Below are 13,592 nucleotides of genomic sequence, written 5' to 3' on the forward strand. Positions count from 1 at the left end.
GGGTGAATCTACTACTGACCTGAGTACCAGAATTGTTCATGGTAGAATACCTGGTGGTGTTGCCCTGTTATGGCATAAAAAATATGATCAGCTGGTTAAGGTGGTTAGACTGGATGTTGATTGGGCTATAGGAAATGAGTTTAATTGTGGTGATAAAAACTTCATTATCTTAAACACAGATTGTATAAAGTCAAGCCAGGTTGGAATGGCTATGTGGAAGAGATGCATGCCGAGGCAAGACGGGCCTTTAAAGCATGGGATGAGTCAGGTAGACATAAACAGGGTCCCTTATTCGAATACAAGAAACAAGCAAATGCAAAGTTTAAATATGCCCTACGTTTTATTAAGAGGAAGGAAAATACAATGAGGTCGGATTCTCTGGCAAGGCAGCTGCAATATAATAGTCCTATTGAGTTCTGGAAAGAAATCAAAAGAATGAATAACTGTAAAACATCGTTACCAACGAATATTGATGGTGTCAACGGCGCGGAAGAAATTACTCAGTTGTGGCAGAAACATTACTATGAGCTGTTTGTGTTAAAAGTAAGTATTTTACAATGGGTGACAGTAATGAAGATGCAACTGTTCTACCTCAAGAAATATATGATGCAATCATGATGCTAAAGGATAACAAGGCATGTGGTATGGATGAGATATCTGCGGAGCATCTAAAATTTGCAAGTAGAAAACTCTGTCCCCTAATTGCTATTTGTTTTACTGGGTTGCTAGTCCATGGTATTTTACCTGATTCTATTTTATCTGTCACACTAGTGCCTATTATTAAAGAAAAAGCTGGTAAGATTAATAGCTTGGATAATTACAGGCCTATAGCTTTAGCCAGTATTTTATCTAAGGTTTTGGAGAGGATTATATTGAATAGGCTAGAACATTTTGTCTTGACCTCTGATAATCAGTTTGGGTTCAAACCTAAACATGGCACTGATATGTGTATTTTTGCCCTAAAGGAGGTTTTAGATTTATATAACAGGCATAATTCAACAATCTTTATGTGTTTTATTGACGCTTCTAAAGCCTTTGATCGGGTAAATCATGAGAAACTATTCTACAAATTGTATAACAGAGGGGCTCCCAAATATTTAGTGAGAATCATGGCCTTTTGGTATGCCCATCAGTCGATGTATGTGAAATGGGGTAACTTTATGTCTGCCTCATTCAATGTAAGTAATGGAGTTAGGCAGGGAAGCATCTTATCTCCCTTTCTCTTTAATATTTATATGGATGATTTATCAAAGTTGTTAAACGAATGTGGAACAGGTTGTATGGTTGGGGACACCATTATTAACCACCTCATGTACGCAGATGACCTGGTAATCCTTTGTCCATATAGTGCTGGTCTTCAACAGCTACTAAGGGTATGTTCTCAATATGGCTCAGACTTTGATATCACGTTCAATTCTAAGAAGAGTAATATAATGATTGCTAGAAGCAGGGAAGATAGTTAACTCTCATTTCCTGCTTTTTATTTGTAGGGTATTTTACTTAAAGTGTGTGATGAGGTCAAATATTTAGGACATTATATAACTGATGATCTGTCTGATGATAGGGACATTCATAGACAGTATTGTATGTTATATGCACAGGCTAATATGCTGAATCGCAAATTTAGTATGTGTTCACCATCTGTGAAGACTACACTTTTTAAAGCTTTTTGCACTCCGATGTACACTGCCCACTTGTGGCGGCGTTATAAAAAAAGCAATATGCAGAAACTCAATGTGGTATACAATGATGGGTTGAGGCTGCTGCTTAAATTGCCACGTTGGGGCAGTGCGAGCCAAATGTGTGTAAATGTTAATGTATTCACGTGTCCTGCTGTACTCAGGAATCTCATGTACAGATGTATGTGTAGATTAGCAGAGTCATATAATAGCATCATCGCAACACTAGTGAACCCTGCATTGAGTGCAGTTAGGTTCACTTCGAGATTGTGGAACCATTGGCGTTTTAGTCTATATGTTAATATTTGAACACTCTTTTTGTGTTTGTGGAATTTTGACTGTTGTAGTTTTGTATTTTTATGTGTATGTTTGTATAGTGCTATGGACCATTTTTATGTATGTCCTGAATAAAGAATATGATGGTGATGATGATATATATATCGCGCAGAGAAGCGCTCTCTAATAGAAAGTTGCCTGTTATAATGTTATAATCGAGGCTCTGGACTCTATACCTTGTTTTTCTATAACAAACTATAAAATATTTTTTTATAAAAACGTTAATGTCCTGGCAGTGACAAATAGCGTGTTTGATATTTAATTTAATTACATTAATATTATAAGTTGAGATTTAGGCTACAATAAATATTTTAACTGCTACTATGTAAAAGGACTACTGCTGTTAAAAGCACCTTATTTGATTAAAGTGTTTGCAAACCAAATGTTATAAAACTTTTGTTCATAAAGCACTTACATAAAAAAATGCACAAAACACTACTTTTAAAATGTATTATTAGTTTTGTGCATAAGTATGCGATTAATTGCGAATAATCGCAGACAATAATGTGATGAATCACGGGAAAAAAAATTAATCGGTGCCCGGCACTATTACACACACACACACACACACACACACACACACACACACACACACACACACACACACACACATATATTATTATTATTTTTATTATTATTTTTTTTTTCATCACTTGGTCATCATTTAGTCTTTTTTTTTAAGGTGGCCTGATATGTAAAGTTGGGTAATCAGTAAATAAGAAGCAGGTTTGCTTTGCAGATCTGCTGTGTGCTGAACTGACACAGCTGTTTAGTGCATTCGCCAACAAAGATTAATAATGACTATTAACTACAACATAAATGACTTAATTGTTCTCTCTTATAGGTACATTATATATGCTTACCTAGTCATACTGAGGGGGAAGATTTTACTCTACAGGTATGTGATAGTTTCTGCACCATTTCTCTTTAAACATTGTATCAAAGTATGTAAAAATTAACTATGAGAAGTTAAAAAAAACTACAGAGAGAGAGAGAGAGAGAGAGTGAGAGATTTGTTGGATCCTATAGTCATGTATTCTTTGATGTCCACAGGCTCTGACTTCCCTCTCCACTGAAATGATGGAGTTGCTTAGATCACTACATGTATACGCCCTTAAAGATGAAGAGATTCTGCTCCTCAAAGACCCCAAAAGGCCCTTTGAGAGAAAAGACAGTGTTTCTCAGGTATGATTTGCTTATTATGCTTGAAAATTTTGAGTATGTTTTGTGTGAGACGTTTTGCTGTTGTCGTTATTTTGGTATCAGGTGTCCTTTTATTGTTTCGTCTGGGTTTCTAAAGTTGTGGTGAAAATTTTGTGTGAAATTGGGTCTAAACAGAACTAACCTTGTGGTAGGCAGCCATGGTATTAAGTTTTGTACTTTGAACATTACATAAAACCACAAGTGTTTTTCAGACATAACAAGAGATTGCATGCTTTTATGCATGTCAGGAAAAATAAGAGTTACGTGAGAAGTCTTAAAATCAAAACTTCTCAAGAAATTGTCAGATCAGGTTTTAACAGTTTTCAGGCTTTAAGTTTATAATTATGCAGAATTATATTTATCTTCCAGATTAACATTAAGTTTATTATAACAATTTATATTGAGAATATGTCATGACGTAAAGGCTTTTATCGTGTAATCCTAGCATTTGATGGATTTTTCTTTTTTTTTAAATGCAGTCTTTATTTTTTTCTTCCTCAGGTTTGTTCAAGAGCTTTGTGCATATTGAGACATAGCCCCACTCCTCAGATTAGTGTTTGCAGCATTCTGGGGTTGTTGGCTCGATATACAGCTGGGATAAGGTATGCACTGGAGTTACAGGTTCTGCAGAGGGGCGCTTCAGAAGCTTGCCAAGCTGAGGATGATGACACAAATCAGTCTGTCTCTTCTATCGAAGAGGACTTTGTTACTGCTTTTGAGCATCTTGAAGAGGAGAATACAGGTGATTACTCATGATTCTTACTTGACAGTCCTAGGATAACTTCCTATTTATTTTTTTTATTTTTTTACACTACCAGTAAATGCTTTTGAACAGCTACTAGTTCTGGATTGAATTAACTGTTAATAATAATTTTGTTCTTATGAACTGTTCTCTGATCTTGCAGGTGGCCATAGTCAGAGGAGCCAAAGGGATGTGGCATCCCAGACTGTCCCCTCTCATTTAAGAGAATTATCTGGATCTCGCATTATTATAAGTTCCATACCGAGGAAGTCAGTGCGCAAGGAAAAGGCTGCTGCAAAAGTGTCAGAAACTGTCCTGAAGTCAACAACATGGCCTGCAAGTTCAGGGAGCTCGTATGCACTTAGCAGTCTTCCAAAGGGACACACTACTTCCACATACCTCACAGAGTCAGATGAGTCAGACTGCTCAAGTCCCAGCCCTATTATATTCCTGGATGAAGTTGGATATCAGAAGAGTCTTAAAGCAAAACTTGACATTCCCAAGATCCCCGTTTTAAAGGATGGAGTAGAAGATTCTGACTCAGAAGTCAGTGAATTTTTTGACAGCTTTGATCAATTTGATGAACTAGACCAGTCTTTTGATTCCAACATCAAGGTCCTTAAAGAACAGCCCCTCCCTGGCCGAACAAAGAAGCTTGTTGACAACTCTGGTTGTAAATTTATATCAAGGGGGTGTTCGACCACAGCAATGAACCCTCATAAGTTTGATCATAGGACTCTTCCAGCCAATGTCAAGAAACCAACTCCACTTAAACCAGGATCACTGTACGGTATTCATTCTGATTCGCCAGATTCCCAATGGCCTGTGAGGACTCCCTGCGAGGAAAGCGGGCCGCTTTTCAGTCCAGTTTGTTCATCTGCATTTAGCCCACTGGGAGAAGGAGGCTCCTTAGAGTATTTTTGGAAGACAGATGGAGATGGCTCAGAATTACATAAACCACAGGACCTTTGCTCGCTGTACAAAACGTACTCTGATTTTGCCAACAACCTGTCAAAAGAAATACTTGGATCGGTCTGTGGGTACTCCTCCCCTGTTGATTTTAACATTAATAAGAACTTGAGCTGTGTGTGTCATAAGGAGTTCAAAAACACTAATGGGCATCTAATGAAGCTTTCAGACATCCAGGAGACAGTCACCATTACCAAATCTCAATCACAGTCTCTTAAGGATGGGATTCAGAAGTTTGCTACAGACTTGGTTGAAATGAGCCTTGGAAGTGCCTTAAGAGACTTGCAGAAAGGTGTGTCCTCCTGTACCACTACACTTTGCCATTTGGCTGCAAGACTGACTTCTTCAGTATTTCAAATGGCCTTTCATGAGATAGGTATGCGCCATGCATATGTGTTAAAAGAGCGTGCCATAAACGGTCTTGCCAGTTTCCTAGTAGGAGAAGCCATTTCTGGAGCCCTTCTGGAGTTCCTTTTTGTGAAAAAGCAGATTTTCAACAACACCGTCACACGATTTGCTGCAGATCTGGCTGAGGAGTTAGTGTTTGAAGGTCTTATGGAGGTTTGCCAGTTTTCACATCCCTCAACTCCACTCACACCAAGTGACTGGTCGTTTGAGCAAGAGGAAGAAGTGGTTTCATCCTATGCCTCTGACCTGTCGGAGTCTGTTCTCCAAGAGGCTTTTATAGAGCTATCACAAGCTGATGTGACTTTCACTACACAGGCAGCTATCAGTGTGTCAGTAGACAACATTTGCTATGTGAGTGCTGAAGATAGTTCTCTCATCACAAAAACCTGCAGTGCGCAGACAAGCCATCTTGGATCTCAGGCTGTCGCAGAGGCTGCAAATCAAGAGCAGGATGGTTGCACAGTGAAGAAAGCCTTGTATTGTGTGTCTGGTATGGCCAGTTGTGTTCCAGTTCCAGTGGCTGGCAAGGTCATATCCCATGTGCATCACCCATGTGAAACTTCTCAGAATAAATCCAGTATTGGTCACATATGTCAGACCAGTCCTAAAAGAACCATTTGTTGCCAAGTGGAAGTGGGTTCCTCAACCTCAGATTCCTCTGAAGCAACTCAGACTGAGTCATCACCAGGTCCTGCAAGAATCCAGGATGCCAGTGGTGAGGAAGTTCTTGGCAGTCCATCCGTTGAAAAGGATTCCACCAAACCTTCGATTGGAAAGACTTTTCAAAACTTCTCTGGGAATATGGTGGACACTATAGTAGGGGAGGCATTTGATCTGATGCATTCTTCGACAAAAGTGAAGAAGAAAGTGGAGGATTGTGCAGACTTTTTAAGCAAAACTATAGCAGCTCGCATATCCACTCCAAGCCATGGAATTGTTAAATCACACGATGCATCGACTCCCTCTCAGGTTCCCTTTCACTTGGTGTCAAAGGGCTCTTGTGACCCATCCTCCGGAAGTATATGTCCAGTCTCCAAGCTCACCCCAGAGGTCCGTTCTGTCGTGAAAATGGACACATTGGAAGTGCCCACTTTTGAAGTTGCCTCATGTGGAGGTAGAAAAGTCAGTGCAGGTGATTTTTCAAGCAGTAACTCTGGGACAAAATCGACTGAAATCCCTAGCACTCCACCCTCAAGTCCTCAGCAGCCATCGGACGAGTACAGTGAGAAACAGGTCAGACAGTTCTCCAAGAAGCTCAAAGGTACGCTCGCAAAAGAATTTTTTCCTGCGACTCCTCCACCCACCCCTTATTACCCCCCTGCCGCCGACACCAAAGAAGAAGGTTTGGTTTCAGACAAGGCCGATTTTATAGTGAAACTCATTAGGTCTCTCTCTGAAGAAGCTGGCAGCAATGAAGATGAGGAGGAAGACCAGGAAGATGGTCCTCACTCTGGAAACTGCCAGGCAGAGCTGAGCCCCAACATCAGGAGCAGAATGATCGAGAGGAGAGCGCTCCATTATGCAGAGCGTTTGGCATGCCACATTGTTTCAATGGCCACTGAGATGGACACGCTAAGCTTTGGAGAGGTGAAGAAGCTGGTGGGTGATGAAAGCAAAGGCAGTGTCGCCTTGCATAGTGCACAGTTCTCTGAGCAGACTTTAAATTCCTTGTGGACATATGCTGGAGAAGTGGCTGGAGAAGTCATCAATGATGTCAAGAAGATGATGAGTTCAAGCCACTGTCATCATAAAATGCTAAAAAGAGGATCTGTAAACTCTGCAGACAAACATCAGAGTGGAGAGAGCCTTTTGGGAAGTTTGACTTGTCAGTGGCCTGGTGATGTCCAAGTGAGTGGCAATTCAAGTGGGATGTCATCGGAGTATCCAAGTTGCGAGAGTGTCACTGACGAATATGCGGGATACCTTATTAAGGTGCTCAAGAAAGAGGGGGGCAACCGAGAGCTTATATTAGATCAGTACGCCACTCGCTTGGCATATCGATCTATTAAATCTGGCCTGGCTTATGCGGCACGAAAAATAAAGCAAATATCTCCTTTGAGACTTCATTCCTCTAGGCGTTTGCACAGTGATCGTAGTCCTGATGTTTCCCAGTTTACCACATCCAAGTCATCCCATGCTTCACTCATTGATGGAAAAGATGGATCGTCTTGTGAATCCCTGCCATGTGCTTGTCAAGACGGTCAAGACATGAGCAGTAATGAATATGTAGAACTTGTGAACTTTGCAGAGTCGCTGGCCTACAACATCACATGTGATGTTACGAGAAAGCTGAGAATGAGCTCTGTTAGACTGCCAAAATCGCTCACTGATTCTTGCCTCTATAGGAAATCCACTGTTGAGGATATGCCAGAAAATCTTATAAAAAATAAATTTTCATGCTCTCTTCTACCTTATACAGAATCTAACAGGCTCTACCATAGTACCAGCAGCTTGAATGATGACAAAAGAGACAATGGTGTAATACAAGTCATTGAACATTATGCCAGGAAAATTGTCAATGACACATTGGAAATGACGCTGGGACCGGCATGTGTTCAGGCAGCGGGAGACAGGAGGGCACTTGATCGCAATTCCTTCACAGAAAAGCTGGCTGAGGCATATGAAGCTTGTCGATACTGCCAAGGTCGAGACTGCCTGTTTTGCAGTAGAGATGGCCGTCATGGTTTCCAGGGAGTGAAAATAAGAAGGCAACAAGAATCAGATGCAGTGACTGTGCTGGAAATTCCTAGAATACACATTGATTTGGAAAAGAGAGCTGCTTTTGCTGAAGAAATGGTGTCCAGTGCCATTGAGAAAGCCAAAAAGGAACTGAGCTGCACCAGTCTGAATGCAGACAGTGGGATCGGTCATGATGGCGCAAGCTTTGCAGAAAGTCTCACCACAGAGATTATGACATCTGCATTGTCCAACGTCTGCCAAACCGTCAATCTTGGGTACAGTGACACAGCTTGCACAGAATCATGCATACAGACTATCACTTAAAATTGCTCATCAGTTACTCACAATATGTGGATTTCCTAGATTTTGAAACTTTTTTTAAATTGGCTTATCATGAGTGATGTCTTTGTCCGTTTCAGTACCTCCAGAAGAGAAGGCGTCAATGTGACGGAGTCAACGGTGAGTCAGCAGCTCAGTTTGAGCGTTGGTGATGACAGTCTTGGTAGTTGGTCCAATCTGAGTTTTGAAGAAGACCACCCAGATGAGAGCAGCAGCTTTCACCATCTTAGTGACAGGTGAAGTCCCACCACACTTACAAGCAATGCACAGCTCATTTAAACTTGAAATTAACTATTGCTGGTCGACTACCACACTCAAGTTCACTCTGCTTTCTTTTCTTGTGCACCTTTCACAAGCATGTGGCTGAAAAGTACAATTTGGTGAATTAGCAGAGGAATTAATGGATTTACAATGACCCTATAGTCTATTGTGCTATAGAAGAGCTCAGGCTGAAATTGTGAAGTATATTGTCAGTGTCAGATCTCTAAGATGTATAGTAGCCCTTTAGTGCATTTTTTCATACCATTTGCAGGCGTGTTTGGTTTTCAGCGGAGGTATTTTGACTGTATTCACATGTTTAGTCTGACTTTTATCAGTTTAGGTTTTGGAGTAGGAGAACATACTGCATGACTCATTATAGCTGAAGAACGTTTATTGTTCTTTTTCTTTCTTTTATATACAAACCATTTTACACTTTCTTTGAAGCCAAAGATGCTGATTTTCTCACCATTTTCCAAAATTGCTGAGGAACACCTAGGGCCTTTTCCAGATGAGCATTTAAGGATATTGTTTTCCTTCTCAGAAAAATGTACCGTAATTGTCTTTGGCTTCAAAACATGATGGCTGAGTCACACAGTCTTGTCTTTCAAAGGCAGGCATTGTTTTGTAGTGTTTTTGGCTCCAGCGTCTCAATGGAAGCATTTTCTGTCAACAATTTAATATCTCCCAAGACACTAAAAGTTAGACTGTATGAGCAATTTTTGTTTTGAACAATCCATGATACCATGAATATCTATCAAAATATTTATAAAAGGTGTGGTTGTTAGCTTGAGGCAGTGTTTCTGAGTAACCAATCATTAATCCAAATATAGATGATAGTTGACAGTTTTTTTAATGCCTTCAACTGCTTTATTGTTCAGTTAACATTTAAGCATTGTTAGAAATATATGTGATTTGGCTGTTATTTCTATTCTTGTCTCATCAATACTATTAATGACTATGAGAGTGTTAATACAGATGTTTTAATCAAATATATTAATATCAAGATCAAATCTTGTGTACAAAAAAAGCTTCTAGAAGGTTATCTTGATTTACTTTGAAATGATTTTGTAGTGTTTCTTCTTTTTCTCTCCCCCAGCAGTAATGGAAACAGCAGTAGCTGGAGCAGTCTGGGTTTAGAAGGCGAGGTTTATGAAGAGCATTTGTCCTTCTCTCCATCAGACAGGTTGGTCTATGGAAAGAGGCACAGCATAGCCAGCGTAGGCTGCTCTAATTACTGCATGATGTCATGCAACGTTTTATCAGCAAGTGCTGAAAACGTATCTGATATCACCTATTAGAAACAAACCTTTGCTTTGTTTCTTCATCCAGAGGATGGAATTAGTCAATTGGATGTTTGTGTATGTGTTGGTAGAGATGTGGGAGTCGGAAGTGTCGGGGGGTGGGGGTGATGTTGGGTCATTGACTTCACTAGTGTGTTGTGATGTATTTTCGAAAGAATGAACAATCTGTCTTTATTGCATGCTTCCTGTTCGAGTGAAAAAGGATGTCCCAGCCTCTAAATCCTATGCGAGTTCAGGTCCACAACATGAATCATGTGCATTAGAGTATATCATGACTCACTTGATACAAAAGCTACAGAGTTTTCTTTATAATAGCATACATCAGACACATAAACATAATATTTGAAGAAGCATTATAATTTAATATTTTGCACTTGCTGTGTCCTTGTTTCCTTTTTCACAAACACAAACAGTTATAGAATCATATATAGAATATTCTTGCAAACAATTTAATTTAAACCTGCACTAGAAAATGGCGATCCAAATCAGAGATGGGCAACAACTGTTTATGATATAGTGCTGATTCATCTGCCAATAATAAAATAAAAATACATTTAAAAAGTATTGCATCAATATGTGTTCGCATGGCCAAGTCATAAACCAGCTCTGCTGCAGTTTATGCCATATTTATGTTAGTAATGGGAAGCTGGGAGCTCCTGTCACTCTCTTCTGCATGTGGTTTTTGGTGTCTTTCTCTTCCATCTGTCACTGAGACAGAAGTCTTACACCTGTAATATTTTTCACCTTACAGTGACGGCACTGAAGAGAAGGAAGCTGAGGCCAAAGAGGATTCAGGCGGTAAATGAAAACTATATCTGTTCTTTGTATTTTTGTTCCGCGCTAGTGTTTATTCTGTGGTCTGTTGTTAGACCTCAACTGTTAGACTAATTTCAGCCCTTATTTTTGTGCTGCCACTCATTTAAAGTGGTCTTACTTGGCCGAGCACCTGTCAAATCCACAAGACTATTTATCCACATTCCTAGTTGTCTAACTGTCAGACCGGCTCCATGTGGGTCAACAGATGAGCTCAAGCAGAGTTCTGGGGCTGGCCTAGTTAACAGAGAGAGCGTGGGAACTGGTTTGCTGAAGTTCATGTGTTTTCTCCGGGCAGGAGTGGTGCGAGTGGAGAGGGACCATGGGCCAGCAGAAAGAGCTCTTCTTGTGGTCAGTACAGATATCCAGGGTCGAGCTGAGGACCCCCAGTTGACGGCTGTGCTCCAGTGGATTGCTGCCTCTATCGCTGATCTGTCTTTAATGCAGCTAAGCCAGTTCTCAGCCCAGGAGCTACAGCAGGTGAGAACACTTGGGGCCAGTTTTACTAAACTGCAAATTATTGTTAGAGCACAATTCCATAAAAGCACAGACAGGAGGGGAAAATTATGATTTACTGACAATGAGCACATTAAAGAACACAGACACAACTTCTCATTTCCATAATGACCAGCACAATCTAGCAAGAGCAGTCCATTGCCTAAATGATTTATTTAATACTCTTCTCCCATAAATTTACTGATTGAAAGGAAAACTCCTACAAATGCACATTCAATAAGGCGAGTCGCAAAAATAACTGTCCACACCTTTTCAAAAAACTATGTAACTGGTGTTACTTATTTAAAAAAGCAGCTCCGATATTTCTTGCTAATTAAAAAATAATGCATTATTAGTACTCAAAGTAATCTGATGATGTAACATACCCCTAAAAGTTTTAACATAGTTATTCACTTATGAAATTATAAAGTGCAGTATATTGCAACCCCAAAAGTATATAAGGTTTACAATATTTTTTTTTTTTTTTTCAGGGATTTGGAAATATATTTATTAATATTTACTATATATTTGCAATAATAAAATTAATACTGTAAATATCATAATTTCATAAAAACAACTTTTTTATATATATTCAGATACAAAAAAGTTTTTATAAATGGTAGTAATATTTCACAATGCTTGTATTATTGTAGTTTTGTTTAAATACAGCCTTGGTGAGCATAAGAGAAAAATCTAACTTCATACTGCAAGGAGTCAGCAGTGTTTTGATTTGAGGGCGCGTGCAAACGTAAAGAGAACGTCGTGGCGTGTGTCCATTGCAAGATAGAGCTGGCATACCACAACTAGGGCCCTATGATTTCCGCGATGCAGAAAACACTGAGGGAATCGCTGAATCCAGTCATAAAAACTGATTTTTACAAGTTTAACACGGAATGGCACGGAATTTGCCAAATTTGGAATGAATTAATCAAAAATAGGTCATTGCACTTACATCAAATCACGATATGGACTAATATCTGTAAATATTAAGCCGGAACAGTCTATTTATGAATCCTGCATGTTCTGCGTATCTCTGTTAATGAATGGAGCAGAAGCGCGTCTTCCTTTATTTACACACACTGAAGCATGTGTGACGCTCGCAGTGATTTCAGCGTCTGCTGTCTCACTAAATAATACATTTACACGTGAACAACATCTCCAGAACTGCTCTGACAGTCACTTCATGAGCATTTGACCGTTTGATTTGAGTAAAACTAGCGTCACATCACATACACAGAACTGTAAAGGTACGTCAACCCGTCAAAATAAAAGTCCGGTTAAAGACTATTGTTCAGCAGAATGTACATAGCCTACTACAACAAAAAAAAAATCAAACATTATTTTTTTTAAGGTTTAATCACACAACATTTCTTCCATGTTTTATTTTTAATAGTAAATCCCCTTTGTTTACCAAAAAGTTAGATTTGCTTAATTGTCAATAATTAAAAGATAAATTAAATTAATGTTTTATGTGTTTAATGTTTATCTCAGACAATGCTTTATTTAAAACCCCAACTGAATAGCACTTAAAAGCACTTAATTCATCTGTCAACTTTGTCATTGTTCACAGTACAAGTACAGACAGAGAAACAATGGGTAATAATTAAATATTTTTGATGTATGCATTGCATTCTATGCATTTAAAAAGTAAAAATATGTTTTTTTCTAAAAAAGGAAACTTAGTTGTTCATTTTAAGAGACCCAGGAGTCTTATTTCCTCTTGCATAATTAATATTGCACTTTAATTAAGCAAAAACACATTTTATCCAATTACTCGATTAATCGATGGAATTTTTGGTAGAATACTCGATTACGAAAATATTCGATAGCTACAGCCCTAATACACACACACACAGGTGCTTCTCAATAAATTAGAATGTCGAGGAAAAGTTCATTTTTTTCAATAATTCAACTCAAATTGTGAAACTCGTGTATTAAATTCAGTGCACACAGACCGAAGTAGTTTAAATCTTTGGTCATTTTAATTGTGATGATTTTGGCTCACATTTAACAAAAACCCACATTCTGTAAAGTATGTTCATTGACTGTACATGTACTCAATACTTGGTAGGGGCTCCTTTTGCTTTGATTTAAGGCTGAAACAATTCCTCGAGTAACTCGGATTACAAAAAATGATCGAGGCAAATTCCTCTGCCTCGAAGCCTCTTTTAATTTATTTTAAATCTCACATCAGGTTCTTTCGCAATGATTTTTTTAATGTGACACAACGCGTTTACGTCACCCACAAAGTGGAAGGAGACACAAGCGCTGCGTCCAAAATCGCATACTGCAAAGAGTCAGCAGTGTTTTGATTTTAGGGCACGGGCAAACGTAAAGAGAACGCCGTGGCGTGTGTCCATTGCAAGA

The 13,592-nt window shown here is 39.1% G+C and overlaps 1 protein-coding gene across 3 annotated transcripts in view; it reads left to right on the forward strand.

Moving 5' to 3' along the window:
* LOC132094937 (A-kinase anchor protein 11-like) overlaps positions 1 to 13,592 on the forward strand; it is a 38,690-nt gene that overhangs the window by 22,271 nt on the left and 2,827 nt on the right. The window contains exons 4-11 of one of the 3 annotated variants that reach the window (XM_059499632.1): positions 2,860 to 2,913; positions 3,069 to 3,200; positions 3,720 to 3,960; positions 4,124 to 8,291; positions 8,436 to 8,591; positions 9,713 to 9,799; positions 10,669 to 10,715; positions 11,029 to 11,210. In XM_059499632.1, the coding sequence (XP_059355615.1) occupies positions 2,860 to 2,913; positions 3,069 to 3,200; positions 3,720 to 3,960; positions 4,124 to 8,291; positions 8,436 to 8,591; positions 9,713 to 9,799; positions 10,669 to 10,715; positions 11,029 to 11,210 (5,067 nt within the window). The remainder of the gene's footprint in view (positions 1 to 2,859; positions 2,914 to 3,068; positions 3,201 to 3,719; positions 3,961 to 4,123; positions 8,292 to 8,435; positions 8,592 to 9,712; positions 9,800 to 10,668; positions 10,716 to 11,028; positions 11,211 to 13,592) is intronic. The other 2 variants (XM_059499633.1, XM_059499634.1) reach the window with 2 other exon arrangements.

Source organism: Carassius carassius, chromosome 19 (genome assembly GCF_963082965.1).
Source record: "Carassius carassius chromosome 19, fCarCar2.1, whole genome shotgun sequence".
NCBI lineage: Eukaryota > Metazoa > Chordata > Actinopteri > Cypriniformes > Cyprinidae > Carassius > Carassius carassius.